The following is a 17,824-nucleotide window of genomic DNA, read 5'->3' on the forward strand; positions in this document are numbered from 1 at the left end:
AAGAAGATCGGACATGAAGTGTAAGCTTGGCAGGAATGCAATAGTTATGTATGCAAACACACAAGAGCCTTGTCTTGTTTTAGAACAGTAAAGGAAGTGTGGGAACTGAAGGATTGATTGTTGTATTGCAGGTGAGCTGTGTGCTAAGTGTGGTGATATTTGGTGGGTTGTGTGCTTACATTCTCTACTTGATGGGGATTGCGTGTCTGCCGCTGCCTAAGTTTCAGTGTGTTGCCGCCAGCAGGCACTGAGCGAGAGTCCTTTCAGCAACTTCTGAAGGTGGAGTGCGTGACAGGGAACATCATTCTGTTGTCATTAGTGTGGTGGCCTGTGTTGCGTCAGCTTTCATTGTTTGGGGCACTCTCACCCACAGTTTGTGTGTATGTGTTTGTTTCTTGGATGACTCAGGTCTGCCGCATCTCAATCACACTCAGCTGTGTAAGTACCAGCCTTCTACCTATCACTCAGTTCTGGCCATAAGTGTGCAAGAGTGTGCTGTTGCCTGCTACTGTGGCTGGGCTCTCCCCTGTGCTGTTTATCATATGTTGTGCACTCAGTCACCACTTGTAGGACTTGTATATACAACCGTGCCTCTTTAACATGGACACATTGGTTTCCAATCAAACTGTTCATAATGCGAGTCGTCCATAGCAACGAATCTTAAAGAAATATATTAGTCTGATGGAGTAGATTTATAATATAGGAATAATTACTCATTGACATCCACCCAAACACAGTCATATGGCTACAAAAACAAGCTATAATGACTATATATAAATATATATATATAAATATACTATATGATATATTAAAAAGCTGTAATTACTGTCCGCTTTTGTTGATAGTGGTGGGCACTGAAGTTGAATCTAGTCATAAAATGGGGAACTACAAGCTAATTATCTTGGCCACCTTTATGCTTGAAATAAAGTAGCGTATCTTGACGAGTCTAGTCGTATATAGATATACTTCATAACGTCTCATGGATAAATGACGACTTGTATTACAACTGTTCGCATCCCACAAGCTGCTGCATGATATCAGCACTCAGTAGGCTGAAAGCTGCTTAATTTGGCATTCTACTCCACACAAGCTGCTGTGAGAATTTTCTTTTCAGCCATTCATGTAATACAGAGAATGGTAATGTGCATCAGCTAGCTAGGCAACTTCACTCTGTTTGCATGAAACCAGGAAAGGGGCATTACTTAGTGATTGGCACTTGCTAAATGCATTCAAGTGGAAGATACTCAAGGTACCGAAGTGTACATTTTGGGCGGGGAAATATAGAATTGGTTCTCATTTCTGTCTACATTAACGCAACAAAACTACACGGGCCCCAGTGATATGTGTGCATTTTTCCCTTGTCCATTGTCTGGACAGAGAGTTTCCCTATTAGCGAGGTGCAAATACGTTGAACAAGTTTGGTCCTCAGAGATATTGCCCATAATTCGAGTCGTCCATATTAATGATGGTCATATTAACGAGGCATGACTGTACATGTATATTAGTCATTAATCTGGTGTTGCATTTTGATTACATTTCTTTCATCATTAGAAGTGCCTCCTCTGACTTGCTTTTTGAGAGAAGAGTGCATTCACAAGAACGAGGGCAAAGCAGGAAACAAAGATGCAGTGTGATGGCTAGTCATTGAACAAGCATCAGCAATATTTCATTTGCTGCTTTTGGTTTTGCTGTAGTTCCCATCATGCTGGTGGTGCAAAAAGGGAACACAAACCCTAGGCTCAATAGGTCTCTTCTTTAATGGAAAATAGCTTAGGGCTGGCTGCTTTAAGAGACGGCATGCGAAACATTATTTTTGTCTCGCAGAGATAAACCTGTGCACTTCATATGTTCTCAGGAGAAAGTGCCTTTTGCAATGCTTGCATTACATGTAGCTTCTTTCAAAATTTTTATTTCACTTCCTGATGGGGTCAATGGTGCTGTCGCAAAGGATGTTCGGGTTGCTTTGGGACCATAGTAAATAGTAACACTATGCAGAAATGCTTTTCTAGAGGATAAATTTATATAATTACGCAAAGTGCACTGAAGGTAGCATAGTGATGCTGAACTTCGCTTTTGAAGCAAATGCTGAGTGCATGAAGCCTTTAGTGGCACTTAAGGGAAAAGGGCAGTTCATGCCTGAGCAGTGTGGGCATGTGTTTACAGGTCGTCATAAATTATTCCTGTTGTTTTTCTTCGTCTTGAGCTAGGTATTGCTTCATCTAGCTCTACTTTGTAGCTCTACAGTACAGTTCTTAGTACATACTGCTTCGCAGTTGGTAACACCCGATCAAAAATTATTTTTGAGACAGAATGGATGCGTGCTTCCTTAACAAAGACTTGGTTCTATCTCATACTGTTTGCTAACTTCTTACACTGCTAGTCCTTATGGCATCGTGAACCGAAACCGATCACTGTGTTTAGTATGTGTGCACAACTGTCAATACATAATCGGTGACTGGCAGTTGTAGGGAAGAAATTCTCTAGAGGCTATAGGCAGGCATTTTCTGGAGGGAGGTGCATCTGGCCATTTCTTTAACAGTATGGTGTATCAACAACTGGCCATCTTAACAGCACCTCACCACAGTACTGAGCGTCGAAACCATTGACTGTGCCTGCACAGAAGGCTTCGCCTGCCACAAGTATATTTGGCCAGTCTCTTCCTGGGAGCACGACTTACTGCCGATTTTCTTGATGTGCAGCTTCCTATACGAGCTGAGATAGCAGAGGTGCGCGGAACTAATTTTTTTTTTTTGCATATGTAGGCCATATTTTGCCATTTCAGTCATATTAGGTCATATAGGTGTTAACTTTGCCTTGCATGTGCATGTGTCATGGGGACACGTGCCTGTGTGCACAATTGTGAGCCCTAATTGCTTTGTCAATTCAGTACGGCTCCCCAGCTACATGCCAGTACATTATAGACTTCCTCGGCCAGGTGGCAGTAATTAATACACAGTTGTAGGGGTGTTGTCATCAGTGGTGCATTTGTAGTGCATTTTACAGCAAGGTTGAAGCGAGTGACGTGCATGAAACCAAATCAGGCAGCTGCTTTCTTCATATTCGCTGCTCTTTATGTTCTTCCTCACGATGCAGCTGTCATTGCCAAAGGAATGAGAGGGAAGAATGAGGCCACGCCTGTGTCGGGCCAATAAGACGAGCCTAGCGGGCAGCTGTCACTTTAGGAAGAAACTTGTGCTCATATGCTTATTGCTGGTTCTGCCACTGGGTATCGTAGTAAGGTGCTGTTAAGACAATGAGTCAATACTCACATGATAGTATTAAAGAATTTGGAGGGTGCACATCTAGCATGCTTCAAGGGGTGTGAAAAACTTAAAGGCACTGTTTTTCTTTGTAGCCTTGAATGTACATCACCAAACTTCTTGTTGTAATACAGTCTTTGCATATCTTTGTTATGCCGCCGGGGTGGCGCAGTGGTTAGGGCGCTCGACTACTGTTCCCAAGGGTGCGGGATCGAATCCCGGCCCCGGCGGCCACTTTTCGATGGAGGCGAAAAGCAAGGCGCCCGTGTGCTGTGCGATGTCAGTGCATGTTAAAGAACCCCAGGTGGTCAAAATTTCCGGAGTCCTCCATTACGGCGTCTCTCATAGCCTGAGTCGCTTCGGGACGTTAAACCCCACAAACCAAACCATATCTTTGTTTTTGTAAGTGTTGCGTATATACATTTTCTTTTTTTTAGAGATGAGCAGCATTTGGCTGCAGCTAGGTGCGCTAGTCTGAAATTTATGTTCTGTAACAACACCTGATCACAGGAGTATGTCTGCTTTTACATTGGGCAGCTGAAAGCTTATGTTCACTCGAGCACTATGTGTACTTTCAGGAAAGGAAAAAAGACCAAAGGCACTAAGTCAAAGAAGGAAGTGGACAAGGAGCGCTCAGCTCCATCGCAGACTCAGAAGCAAAAAGGTGTGTATGCTTTTCTGCAAACATTTTTTTAAAAACGAATTTACCCTGCCTACAGTGATATCAGTGACTGGCAGTTGTGACAAATTTACTGACATGCTTTCTGAAGTGCATTTCTGCTCTTATTACATGTCACTAAAATATAAACAGTATTTCACAGAATGGTATACTTGACATTAGTCTAAGATGGAGGAAAAAAAAACTGGGATGGGCGTGTCACTTGGTGTCATTGGAAGCTACCACTTCTGCTTATCAGCCCAAGCATAACTTGTGCTGATGTAAAAATTGGTTAACACTGACAACATTTAATCTGATAAAGATGCATGGAAAGTGCCCAATTGACAAATGTAGTGTCAAATGGAAGAATGCCATCATTATAATTTAGGTGGATGACTGGTGTAGCAAAAATAATTAGGTCCTAAAATTGACCCTTCTGGTGCATTGCTGTCAAGTTCCGCACACGGGAGAATTTTTCACAATAGCTCCATATTACTCGTTACTAGGGGATTTACATTAACCACCCAAAATACTTGCCTGCCACATTGGCTCGGTGAATTTGGCTGCTAAGTTTAAGGTCACAGGATCAAATTCTCACATTAGTGGCAATATTTTGATGGAGTTGAAATGCAGAAACAACTGCATTCTGTATTATATCAGTGCACGGTAATGGACACTGAGGACAGGCAGAAGTTGGCCTGTATCGATGGGACACTGCATTCCAATCTCAATGATACCTCTCTAATTCCTCCTCCTCCAGGGGGTAGCACTGCTGCACCATTTGAGCCATTTTGATACACACATTTTGATACACTGTGTTCTGCGATACACAGTTTTCTGCATTAAATTTGCAGAAATTATTCCCGTTTGCACCAGAAAGGTCAGACAAGCACAACACTTCTTTTTTGCCAGGCGTATCATGTCTTCCAGAAGTGTAAGAACACTCAAAATAGTTAGCAGTAGTGATTGCTATTCCATTCGTACCGCACTTAGTGCATATATTCGATCAATCTGGATATTCGGAAAGTTCTAAATTTTTCATGTGTCCGAACTCGTGGCCAATGATCGCAGATTCCAACAGCGTTCATTGGTTGCAGCATTTCACAACTGTTGCGTCAGTGAACTGGCTCATCTTTCACTGGCTCTGGTTAAGCGAGAAAGCGATGCTTTGACCGCATTGAGAGCAGGGGCGGCGGCATGAGTGGGTGAGATGTGGTGCAGCGTGGCAAATCATAGCGTCGAGCTACGGTGCAGTCAACGAGTAAGGATGAGCAGCAAAGAGGGAAAACGGGTGCCAGTATTTCGATCATTTTCGATCACTGTACCGCGAGAGACGCGCCACCTGCGGAACATGTCTTGGGAACATTGCGGAACGGCTAAAGCACTTACACATGCACTCCTGTGGTCACTTGGTAGCTACCACTTTAATCCAGTTTTACTAAATTCTGTCAATTCAACCTTTGTTAATTTGGACTAGGAGTGCGGTCCACACACATGTAAGTCTGGCGTGGGACAGCTCGTGCTTCCAGATATGGGCGAGCTCGCACAGGTCAATTTAGACTAGGTAGGGGGTTGAATTGAAGTATGACTCGCACAGCCAGCAGTCACCGATGTAGTTGTCCCGAATCCAAATTCAATTTGATGGAACAGTGGTGCGCAGGCACTCGTCCATGCTATGGCAGGCATGATGACGATCGGAGTTCCCCAATTCCAATGTACAGCTCATTGGCATAGTTCTGGTTTTATCTTCACGCTATCCCTTGGCTGCGATCAGGCGTGTGCATCGCCTAGTCGGGCTGTTTTGGAGGCTCCTTTGCGTGTCACTAGCCTTAAATTTTTATTTTAGTATGGCGTCACGTGTTCTAACACCTGCGCATATTCCCCTCGCTTGTATTCAGTCTGTGCATTTAAGTATCTTCAAAGCGCGACAGGGCCGTTTTGTAAGCAGGCGCCACTTCTACTCCCATTGCATTGCGAAGAAGCAGGTTTGACTGCATGCCCTCCAGTTGCTCCAAAATGCTGATATTGCTGCAACGGAACGATTACATCTCTGCTGCATAGCTGCTCCAGGATGCACATTTTCTGCTACAAATTTGCTTCAAAACGCATACTTTCCTGCTCCAATAGCTGCTCCAAAACCTTTTTCTCTCATCACCTGTACACCTGTTTCTCTCAAGAATGAAGCTGGGATAAGCTAGAGAAGACTAGAAAATGAAATGCAGGCATTGCTATCGCTGTCGAATTTTGCAGGAAAAATGTGTTGCTTTAACACTGATTTCTGGACACTGATCCCAGAGGCTGTGCTACACCATCATTCACTTTGAAAGTGCAGCAGCTTATCCTTTTCAAAGGACAGCAAGAGTCTGAATTGACTGGCAAGAAGATTTTGCTATCTTGTTTTCTTGGTGATAAATGTCTTTTGCTGCCGGTGAAATGACAAAATAGCCAAAAGGAGCCGGAGAATCAGTTTTTCCTGAGAGCAGCAGTTGGATGGGGTTGTCCTCACAGTGCCCCTGGTAATGAGTAAAGATGCCAAACTTTGGTTGCATCTTTTCCTCTTTGCAGTGAGGCTTAAGATTCAGCCATACTTATAAGAATTTGACTATCACTCAGACTGCATTTGTAGTATCGCAAGTTTTGTAGCGAAGGGTCGTACCTGATGCATTAAAAAAAATGCTACCAAAGTGGCCTTTATTTCTTTAAAAGCCCATTGTGCATGTTTACTTTTCAAACTAGAGCCCATCATACTGCTTTATAAGCTCCCCAGATTGGTCATTCCTGACACAGCTATTTACTGTGGGTAGGCAGCACAGAGACTGAATAATACAAATACCGTATTTACTCGCATAATGATCGCACTTTTTTTTTTTAAATACTGACGCAGATTTCGGGGTGCGATCATTACGCGGGGTAAATTTTCTACAAAAAATTTTCGAGCACCGAAAACGCGAACAAGTTGCAGGTCAGACATCTTAGAACATATATCTCGATTACAACCAAAAATAAAAGCTGAGTAAGACTTACCTTCGCAATAAACACGCACATTAAGCATCACATGGAGTGCACAATGCCCATTTATTTTTTTTCGTCAGTACTCTAATCAAAGTCTGAATCCTCGCCATCCTCGCTTTCACTGCTGCACGACTCATCGGAAACGGCAGTGTCGTCGCTGGGAGCATCTTCACAATTCCGTAGGAAGTCATCTTCCGTTCCATCCAAAGCGTTAGATATGCCTGTCTTCTTAAAACTCTTAGCCACTACCTCGTCGGGGATACTGCTCCACGCTTCTGTGATCCACGAGCACAGCATCACCACGGATGGCCTTCTAATCTTTCCGCTCGGCGTCAAATCATGCTGGCCCATCGCCATCCACTCAGCATAAAGTCGTCGAACGTTGTCCTTGAACGGTTTGTTCAAAGACACGTCGAGAGGCTGCAGCAGCGAAGTCAGGCCGCCAGGAATGACTGCAATGTCCGTGCGCAGCTCTTTCAGCTTGGCACGCATGCTGTCCACAAGGTGACCCCTAAAACTGTCCAAAACCAGAAGCGAGGGAAGCAGAAATGCTCCTGGTCTTCTTCCCCAAACAGTCTTGATCCAGTCGACCATCAGGTCTGCAGTCATCCACCCTTTCATCTGTGCACGTATATGGATGCCACGGGGAAAGTTTCCCTTCGGAATAGTCTTCCGTTTGAAGATCACGTATGGTGGCAGCTTCCGCCCGTCGGCCGTCACAGCAAGCATGACTGTGCATCGCTGTTTTTCTGCGCCAGACGTCTTCACGAGGATGCTCCGAGCACCCTACTCGTTCACAGTTGTATTCCAGGGCATGTCGCACGTCAGTGGAGTTTGATCGGCGTTTCCAATTTGCGACATGAGGGCAGCCGCATTTTTCGCGAAGCCTAGTGACGAAGTGATGGAAGTCTATCACTTTGCTTTCATACGCGGCTGGGAGCCGCTGGCACAACGACGTCCGCCGCCTCAGGGAAAGTCCATTCCGTCGCATAAAGCGAGTCGTCCAACCGGAGCTAGCGCGGAAATCCTTTGCGGCGATTCCCAGCTTCCTGGCAGTTGTGCGCGCCTGCGTCTGTATCATTTCTAATGACACTGCACAACCATCCTTGCGCAGGTCCCTCACGTATCCTAGGACCGCCTCCTCAACACGAGGGAACTTGCCTGTTTTGGGTCCACGGAAAGCCCGCCGTGTCTTGTTCGTAGCCATCAGCTTCTCGCGCTGCTTCTTCCAATAGCGTATCCTCATTTCGTCCACGCCGAAATGCCTACCAGCAGCGCGGTTGCCATGCTCCAGTGCATAGTCGACAGCCTTGAGCTTGAACGCGGCGGTGTAACTGGCATACCGCCCCATGGTGAAATGGCGTAAACTCGCACAAAAACACAAAGCACGCTACGACGCTGCCGAATTGCAAAATGGCGAATGCCGCAAAGCATGGAATCATGGGAACTCCAACGTTACTAGACTAGGTTGGGAACTCGTCGGAATGCATTCGCTGCGGGATGACTGCAGATCAACCACCAGGCGGCTCCATGTTCGGGGTGCGATCATTACGCGGGAAATTTAAAAAATGGAATTTTGACCTCAAAATTCAGGGGTGCGATCATTAGAGGCATCAGAGGTGATAGGTCGGCATTTTCATCCTTGATCCTTGGCAAGAGAGAAAAGAGATCCATCTAGGCATATATACACACACCCCGCCACCGGTTTGGGGCAGAGCATACCTTGTGACTGGTGTTCAAACTTTTCACCCTGCCGCGTTGGATTAGTTGTTAGGTCACTCGACTGCTGATTCCAAAGATGCAGGATCAATCTCAGCTGTAATGGCCGCATTTCAATGGGGGTAAAATTCAAGGCACCCACATACTGTGTGATGTCTGTGCATGTTCAAAGAACTCCAGGTGGTCGAAATGTCTGGAGACTGCCGCTCCAGCGCCCCTCATAGCCGATGTCACTTTGGGATGCAAGCTTTACAAACTGCCGTGATTGGTTGATCACTGAGCATAAAGTAAGTTTCATTTTCAAAGCTGTGTCGTGCGCTTGTCATGCTTCTTTCACTTTAGTTGCTTTTCCTAGCAGCACAAACGTGTGCATCGAATGACCGTGTAGTCTGCCAGGAGTACACTGACTGGCGGTTAATGCCTCCTATATTTTATTATGCAGCAATATTTTCAACTCATCCGACCAGAAAAGCGTCACACTCACGCTAATTCATGTCAGCATTTTGGTGCCTCGTTCTTTGTGCAGCATTCAGGGTGGTGTCGTACCATTTCGCTTCCCATTTTGCATCCGTCTGCAAGTCGAGTCTATAGGGATTAGAACCAACGGCATAGTGCACCTCCAATTGTGTGCCGCTTATTGTAAGCATAGGTGTCCACCGAGAAGTGAGGTAGGTGTTGCGCCTTCCTTTCCACAAAAGCCAAATCAACTAAAGATGGTGAACACTTTTCCAAGCTCTGTGCTGGTCTGTCAACGCAAAAGGACCTAAAAGGCGGTACCGAAGGCACGTCTGCTCTTAAGGCGAAGTTTAAGCGTCTTCCCAATTTTGTTGAAGGTCTGCACATTTTTTGGGGGGAATCATGGGAGCTTGGAGATGCTCTTCAGTCTGCGCACTAGTGGGAAGCACACATCTTTCAATAACGGGCAAATTCACAGCACCTCCTCGTTCGATATAGCAGCTGTGTGACCACACTTTTTGTTGTACCAGAGCTGCAGCACCATGGGCCTGATAAATATTTTGACTGTAGCTCCATCTTCGCTTTTAATAACAGAGTATTTATTGTATTGTAAGTGGGCTTCACTATATTACTATGTGTGGATTAGTGCCCAGAATTTGTCTACAGCTGCTAATTTATCAAAACTTTTCTCATCCTGATTGCCCCGCCACAGTGGTGCAGTGGTACTGTGCTGAAGTGCCCAGGTTCGAGGCCGACTGCCGACGGCTGAGTTTTGATGTAGGCGAAACGGAATGGCATCCGCGTGCTGTGCGGTGTCAGTGCCTGTTAAAGAACCCCAGGTGGTCGAAATTTTCAGTCCTCCACTACGGCGCCTCTCATAGCCAGAGTTGCTTTAGGATGTTAAACCCTACAAACCATACCAAACCAAACCTTTTCTCATCCTGGTTCAATTTCAGGAGCACTTTGGCATCAAAGAAAGGTGTAATATAATCAGTGCTTCTTCACTTGCTTTTTTATTTTGTCTTGAGGACAGCTGGCTTTATTGTCATAGTTATGGATGAAAATATCTCTGAAGCAGCGATTATTTTCCAGCTTGTTCCTGTTTCACGTGACTTATACTAGCCTCCAATGCCATAGCAGTCATGTGGCTGTTAAAACTGAAACAGCGTGATAGAAAGAATTCTGTTACAGTTGAATCCCGCTATAACGAAATTCACGGTGCACGAAAAAAAATTCGTTCTCGCGGAACTTCGTTATCGCAAAAATTTGACGTGAAACGCAGAAAGAATTGCCCAAGCAGCAGCAAAGGCGTTTAATGCCAAAAATCTGTAAGCTTGGTTTGCTTACGCTTCACGGCGAGCAACGCCGTCACGCGATTTTCGCACTCGGTCAGCAAACCCATTGCAACATCGTCGTCTCGGACAGCAACGAAATTCCTGATGACATCAAAAGCGTCCATCACCTGTATGGCGGTTGCCGCAGCCGGCGCTTCCTGTACGTCGTCGTCTTCTTCATCGGAAGAGTCCTTATCATTCCGGGCAGCTTTTATGATCTGCTCATCACTCACATCTTCGTGAACAACAACACAAGCGTCAGCGCCGATGTATTCGTCGAGCTCGAGATTAGGCGGCACGGTTCCTATTTCTCCCAGCGTTTTCCAGGCGGCCGCGATCCCCGGAGCCGGTGACGCCTCTTCGTTGTCGTCTGTAACGCATGGTGTTAGGCCAGCAGAGTGTACGGGTCGACCTTCGGCAAATCCGGCGTGCCTGAAACAGTTCACAATTACTGAGCACCCCAGTGTGCTCCAGGCAGCAGACATAATCTGCAGTGCCACCTACAAGTCCACCTTCGTGTCTCGGCCGGTTTCAGTGTTAAAAAGCAGCCGCTGAATTAACCTCCCGCGGTAAGCGCGCTTCAGGCTAAGAATCACGCCCTGATCGAGAGGCTGTAAGACAGACGTGCAATTGGGAGGGAAAAACCTCAGCTCCGTGTTAGTGAGCTTGACTTCGTCGGAGTGATGCGCTGAACAATTGTCCAAAAGCAAGCAAACTTTACGGCCCTGCCGCTTCATGTCGCGGTCGAATGCCATCATCCACTCGGTGAAAATAGCGCGGGTCATCCATGACTTGTTGTTCGCCTTGTACTGCACAGGTAGGCTACGAGTTCCCTTAAAACAGCGCGGCTTGGCACTTTTGCCTATGACTAACGGCGGACGCTTGTCCGAGCCATCCATGTTTGTGCAAAGCAGCACTGTGATGCGTTTTTTGCTGTGTTTGCCGCCGTGACAGCGCTGCCCCTTGAAGTCGAGCGTCCTAGCCGGCAACATCTCGTAGAATAGCCCGGTCTCGTCGGCGTTGTAAATGTCTGCAGGCGCGAAGTTGCTTAAAATTCCGGCCATGTTACTCGCCTTCCAAGCAGCTGCTCCGTCCACGTCTGCTGACATTGACTCGCCGCACAACACTTTTCCAACGATGTTATGGCGGGCCTTGAAACGGTTTAGCCAGCCAATGCTGGCTTTAAAATCATCAATGCCAAGTAGGCATGCATAGTTCAAGGCTTTCTGCTGGACGATGCTTCCGGACAGGGGGACGTTGCTGGCTCGTGCTTCCACAAACCACGCATGCACTGCTTTGTCCAACTCTTCATGGAGGGGCCGCGTCACCTTTTTGTGCTTCGAGGATGTGCCTGAAGCAAGTGCCATTCTCACGCTGTCCTTATTGCCTAGAATCGTTGACAGCGAACTTGCAGGAATTCCGAAGTCTTCAGCAATTGCCGCTTTCTTCCTTCCGCTTTCTGCTTGGGCGATTATTTGAGCTTTTTGCTCAAGGGAAAGAGTTTTGCGTTTTTTCACTTGCGTTGCCATCGTGTCCTGTGGATGAAAACTCGTCGTTGTCGAAGAGAAAGGCAGCGAGTGAACAACGCGACCACGACACAAAGCCAAAATGGCGGAACTGCAATCACGTGATTTCATACTTAATGTGGCTTTGGATTTGACTTGGACTTCTCGCCAATAAAACTAGTTTCGGTTTCGATTTTGAACGCGAAAATTTCGTTGAAGCGGAAACGCTCTGCAAAAATGGTTCGTTGTGCAGAGAAATTTAGGCCATTAATTCTTATAGGATACTCGCGGGGAATAAAAAATTATTCGTTGTCGCGGAAATTTCGTTGTGGCGGTATTCGTTGTGGCGGGATTCAACTGTATTTGTGAGGAAGAAAACAGACAGCCAAATATTAGGTGCCTAAACTGCTTTAAAATCCGTGGTGGTCAGAATTATCCTGGAGCCCTAAACTATGGATTATCTCAAAGTCCATGTGTTACTGTGGAACATTAGTTAGCACCCAACAACAATCATAATTTGCATTTCGGCTACATATACTAGTTCTTTTACTCATGCTATTTCAGCCACCCTGTCTCACAATAGGCTGCAAGAGAAGTCATTGCAAGCAGTTGAACATTCTATTTTATAGCATTCATTGTGTTAGTGATGTGCTTCTGCTTCCACCAGCACAAAAAATCTATTTTAATTTCTCCTTCTAGGGACTATAAGAATTGTTCGAATTAATCGAAAGTTTGAATTAGTGAATAGGCCTAAAAAACTTTCTTAAACTGTTTGCATCTCAGTAATTTTACCTAATGAACATCTGTACAATGGCTGCCTGCATTTGAGAAGAAAGCCAAATGAGTATGACAGTTTCTCTCAGTCTCTTCGGGTGCTTTGTGCACACTGTCGAGAATGTCATAGAATTGCTGTAAAATCGTGCAGGCTTCCATTACTCTCTTTGCAGTGCGGCGCTGTAGCAGTGGTGCTTCTTTGCAAACTGCCGCCTTTTAAGGACACTTTGCTCTGTGAACTGTGGACAGCATGTGACTAGCATGCAGTTTCAGCATGTTGGAAGCAGCACGTGGATGCAGGCAAAAAGAATAGGCATAAACGTCAAAGCAGCGTGACGCCATCTCAAAACAAAAATAAAGGACCAGTGACGCACGAAGCACCTTCCAAAACTGTGTGACCGGCTGATGCATGCCCGCGATGGCAGCCATGGGATGGCACGAGGTTAAGGATAGAGCCACCAAAGCTATGCAGCTGAGCTGTATTTCAGAAATGGGGAGCTTCCGATTGTCGTTGTGCCTGCAATAGCATGAATGAAGTGGGGGGGCACCACTTTTCTATGCAATTCAGGTTCAGGGTGGTCTGTTTCAGTGGTCAGCGACTACTCAGGCCATACCTCAGCATGGTCCCCTATATGAATTATCCGGTGTGAGCCTGCCTATGTTTGAAATAATGAATGTCTAACGCCATAGTTTCCACTGTTCAGTGTGACGGCTTGTTCCAGGAACCCCTGAATTCCACCACCAAAACATTGCAACTGAGCTGTATTTCGGAAATAGGGGGCTTCTGATCGTCTAACCTGCCATTGCATGAATGAACTGCGCAGGCACTACTTTTTATATAGACACACTATCTATGTTTTTTATGCACTACTTTTCTATGCAATCCAGGTTTGGGAAGGTCTGTTTCAGTGATCGTTAACCACAAAAGGTCACATCTCAGTGTGACCTGCTCATATGAAGTCTTCAATATGAGCCTGCCTATGTCTGATTGAGCGAGCATTCAATGCCATAGATGCCAACGTTTTCAATATGAGGGCTCGTGAAACCCCTGGATTTCGCAGAACTTAAGTAGAAGAGTAGTGGGACAAGAGACAGGGGCAGCGCTCAAAGTGAAAAGTGAAACTGCATGTAGCGCACGGTGGTGGTCAGCCAATGGCTGTATTGTGAGAAGTCTAGATGGCCATAATATGGTGTTGATGACCTCACTCAACCTCACTGGTTGTGGTCTCCTGAGGTGACCTTACCTCAATTTTTCATACAGCGCTAGTGATTTCACTCAACCTCATCCCAAATTCGTTTGCGAGGTTGAGGGCAGATGCTCGACCTCAAAGGACAAAAAAAAAAAGTAAAGCCAGCAAATGGGTTATGCACTAAAAACTGATGAAAATTCATCTGTCTAGAATTTTAAGATAATACCATTATAACTACTTATTACGACAGTAATCTTGGCTGTGTCCAGGGTGTTTCGGAGAATTTTACATTATTGGTGCATCACATTAGACTAGGACGAGAGGAGGCACAGACAACACTGTGTCTGTCTGTCTCCCCTCTCGTACTCGTCTTAACGCGCTGCACAGATATTGTCTAACCAACGTGCCCAAGCGTTCACCTTGGCGGTTTCGGAGAACTTGAGCCTAAAAAGCGGGACACTGTTCCTGGGTAAAGTTAAATGCATATTGCCATTACGTGGCACTACTCATAATATTATTTATAATTAGTTGTATAATTAAGAGTAATGACTCACTTTTTTATATGTTCCTTCTAGGATGTGATGCGCCTTGTTAAAGGTTCACTGAAAGGGGTCACCAAGAAGGGTAAACAATGCCATAACACTGATAGGCATTGAACCACCCATCATTCTCCTGCAAAAATTTTCGATCTAGCTTCTGCAACACCAGAGATATCGGCGATTAAAAATGACCCGTCCAGTTTTCCCTCTCAACTCGTACGCCGAAGGGAGCCATAAAAATAAAGAATACAAGCAAGTTCAAAGCTCCGCTCAGACATACGTCACTTCGACGAACTTCCGGTTGCAGCGCGCTCGCTCGCTGGCGTACTAGCGTCAACCCGTCCTCGCTCGCACACGCCTGAGGAGTTCGCCAGTTCGCGCAGAGACTGTTAGGGTAACCACGGGTTCGCGGTTACACTATGTTACACGGCGGACCAAACCATGGTTACACCACTAACCGCGGTTACCGCAAACAGAGCTTGACGACCTCGGTTTGCGTCGTTAACCGAGGTTATGACGGCGTCTGTTGATGGAAGCTACTTGTCTGCGCCCGAGTGCGCGAAACCTACCAGCGGGTCTGGTTCACAAAGTTATTCATTTGCCCACTGTATCACGTTTAAAGATCGATGTATAGATTATGGCGCCGCCCGACGTCTTCGATTACGGCCGACAGCGCAGCGACTGCGTACTGAAGCCTTGTCTTGCCTGCAGTATCGTTTGAACGGCTTGTTGCTGAGCAGAACGTGAAAACATACGCGGCCTTAGCTATGAAAGTACAAGAGTTTGCAATGCTTGCAGCACGGGATGCCGCGAGCAGGCTGAGGTACGTTACACAATTACCGCGGGGGTGGGGCGCGCGAACGACGGCGCCGTGCGTGACCGTCCCTAGTCGTCACTAGGCCTAAATTGTTTCGCTTCGAAGCTGCGGCAGTCGACGCTTTGGAACATGATCAACACTGTCGTAAATCGTGTACTTATGAGACTGCCTTATAGTGAATGCTATCCTGCCATAGTAAAATAATTATAGGATTAACTGACGACGCATTAATCGCAGAGCTGGTACGAGCAGATCGGATCAGCCGAAATGCACCAGCGGCAGCTGGCTTGAGCAGAAACTAGCTTGTATCACGGCTATCGCTCTTACCAGCAATTTGCTGCTGGTCAGCGATCCTCACAAGGGCTTCATACTTGATATTCGGCTCAGTATTCCAGACGCCAACAAATTTTAGCACGCTTTATTTCGGACATCGGTGCTAACGATCCGCCGTGTCATTCGCGAACGGTATGCGGGAGGAGGGGCCACAGCGGCAGTGTTTACGGCGGTCGAGGAGGTGCTGCCATCATGCGGTGCTTGACCGTGCTGTTGACGCCTCGTCGGACGACACTCCGGTACTCCTGAAACAACGTTATATAAATAAGATATTTGTAAATGCAGCTTCGTTCTGCCGATCCCTGCATCGCTTCGGTTGTTGTACTTAATAGGCAATGGCCACCTAACCGATAAGGGCGGCGAGCTGTGTAACAGCCCGCACAGAGTTCGAGCAGCGCACGAGCAGACGACTTTCGCAGCTACCGGAAGTGTGTCCGTGACGTCATGGTTGCAGTGGCCGCAGCGAATGGCAGCTTCTAGCAAGCCTTGCCAGTCAACTCACCCGTGACGTCCCGCGTTAAGGAAATAGTTCCATGCGACACCGCCAAGCGACATTCTCTCTGCCCGCGATTTTTAAAAATTAATAAATCGCTGGCTTTGTTCCAAGGAGTTATACTTTGCGTTAATGCTCAAAAGGTTGTGTTCTACACACTGAACACGTTTATCAGTGGCTTCTTGGGGGCCGTTTTCATGGGCCTTTAAGCTAGCTTTATATGGTCAAGGAACAGCCAATACAATTTTTTCTATCAGTATATTACCCATGAGGCCCTTTTTCTGGCATTTAAGAAAAGCCCACAGAATACGAAAAAGAAAGGATCTGACCGTACACACTTTGTTGATTCAAAAAGTTTTTCACTGTTAAGCAATACGGTAGTAAGAGAGCAATCATAGTTTCTTAACAAGTTATTAAGCGCTTCATAAATCACGAGGACACAGGAAGAAATAAACTGGATGGGTAGAGCTAGCACTAACTATCCCTGCAACATGTTTTTTAAGAGAGCAATCACTTAATTTTTTTTTTTTTTTCATATTTAACACATTTTCTTAACATGCTGGAACCACATGTGGGATATATTGGTGGAAGAAATTCTGTCTGCATTTCCTTAGCTCCCTCTACTAGTTAGCAAATCGTATTTGACTAAAGCAAATAAAAATGCATGATTGATTTTAACCAATTATCTAATTAACCAGAGTTTAAAATAGTGTTAAGAGCACTACAAGGCAGGAAGCAATGGGTTGTTTGTTGCATCCAGCTGTGGTGAAGTGCTTTTTTTTTAAAGCCTTGGTTCAAGCTGCATGAAATACTCTGTATGCAATATGTAATGCAGATTTGCTTTTTATCGTGCATGGTATGGGGTTTTGGCAGGCTTGGCACGATTTGCATGTGGAAGAGCCTGCAACTCCTGTGGGGAAGGCCCTGCATATAGTTTGGTCAATAGACCCCTTTCGTAAATGTTAAGTCAGCTTCACCTCTATGCTGCATTCCCTTCTAATGGCGGAACAGCAATGTATTGAAACATTATATTATGGCCATAATTCATATCATTTATGCATCAGAACATATTCGCATAATTGCTCTATTACCACTACATGCATCTGTGTAGAAGCAACATGCGATTTCAAGTCTATATCGCTATTTTTCTGACGGCCAGTGACGCCATGTTTGGGGAAAGAAGCAGCGTGGGAAAGCCTACTTAACGATTTTTGCAAGGGGTCCATCATGCGCTGCTATAATGCCTTACGTATTCAATATTCTTGACGATGACACTGCCACATTTTTATGGTGCAAGAACCCTCGAGAAAATATGATTTACAGCTTTCCAGTATGCATATTTCTGGAGAACAGAAATTAGTTTATTTTTTATTATTATTTTTTAACGTATTATTATAGAAGCCCAATCGTCAATCTTAGTGGGGTGGACACGTGCCACCTTCCTCTGTTGGTGCACAAAGAAGCCACTAGCTACCTTCTATGGTTGGCAGGTAGAAAAGTAGGGAGAGAGATAGCTCCCTCTCCCCATTGTAGGGAAAGAGAGTTTAGTCGAGAAAAAAATTTGCTAACAGCGTAAGGTTAAGGCTGGTCCTCTGCGAAGCAGCTTGCTAGCCTAACTCCTACGATGTGAGCTAATTGTTGGTTAGACTAACAGTGAACGAAATGCAATGAGTGGTAACAGGGCTCTTTCCAAGAAGACTGTGCTGTAAGCTTAGGCTGAATTTAACACTCCAG

General features: G+C 45.7%; 1 protein-coding gene and 1 long non-coding RNA gene across 6 annotated transcripts in view; one reads left to right on the forward strand and one right to left on the reverse strand.

The window, feature by feature from the left end:
- The window catches only part of LOC146206146 (uncharacterized), a 117,240-nt gene that overhangs the window by 13,467 nt on the left and 85,949 nt on the right, over window positions 1–17,824 (reverse strand). For 2 of the 4 annotated variants that reach the window (XR_014704367.1, XR_014704365.1), the window contains exon 3: window positions 13,460–15,842. The exons of the other annotated variants lie outside the window; for them this stretch is intronic. This is a non-coding gene — a long non-coding RNA (uncharacterized LOC146206146). Of the gene's footprint in view, window positions 1–13,459; window positions 15,843–17,824 lie in introns of those variants that run through there. 4 annotated transcript variants of the gene reach the window in all.
- The window catches only part of LOC146206147 (mortality factor 4-like protein 1), a 51,106-nt gene that overhangs the window by 6,600 nt on the left and 26,682 nt on the right, over window positions 1–17,824 (forward strand). The window contains exons 5-6 of one of the 2 annotated variants that reach the window (XM_084590771.1): window positions 409–438; window positions 3,839–3,924. In XM_084590771.1, coding sequence (XP_084446897.1) covers window positions 409–438; window positions 3,839–3,924 — 116 coding nt within the window. The remainder of the gene's footprint in view (window positions 1–408; window positions 439–3,838; window positions 3,925–17,824) is intronic. The other variant, XM_084590772.1, reaches the window with a different exon arrangement.

This window comes from Amblyomma maculatum, chromosome 1 (assembly GCF_055883805.1).
Source record: "Amblyomma maculatum isolate TAMU_Amacu chromosome 1, ASM5588380v1, whole genome shotgun sequence".
Classification (NCBI taxonomy): Eukaryota; Metazoa; Arthropoda; class Arachnida; order Ixodida; family Ixodidae; genus Amblyomma; species Amblyomma maculatum.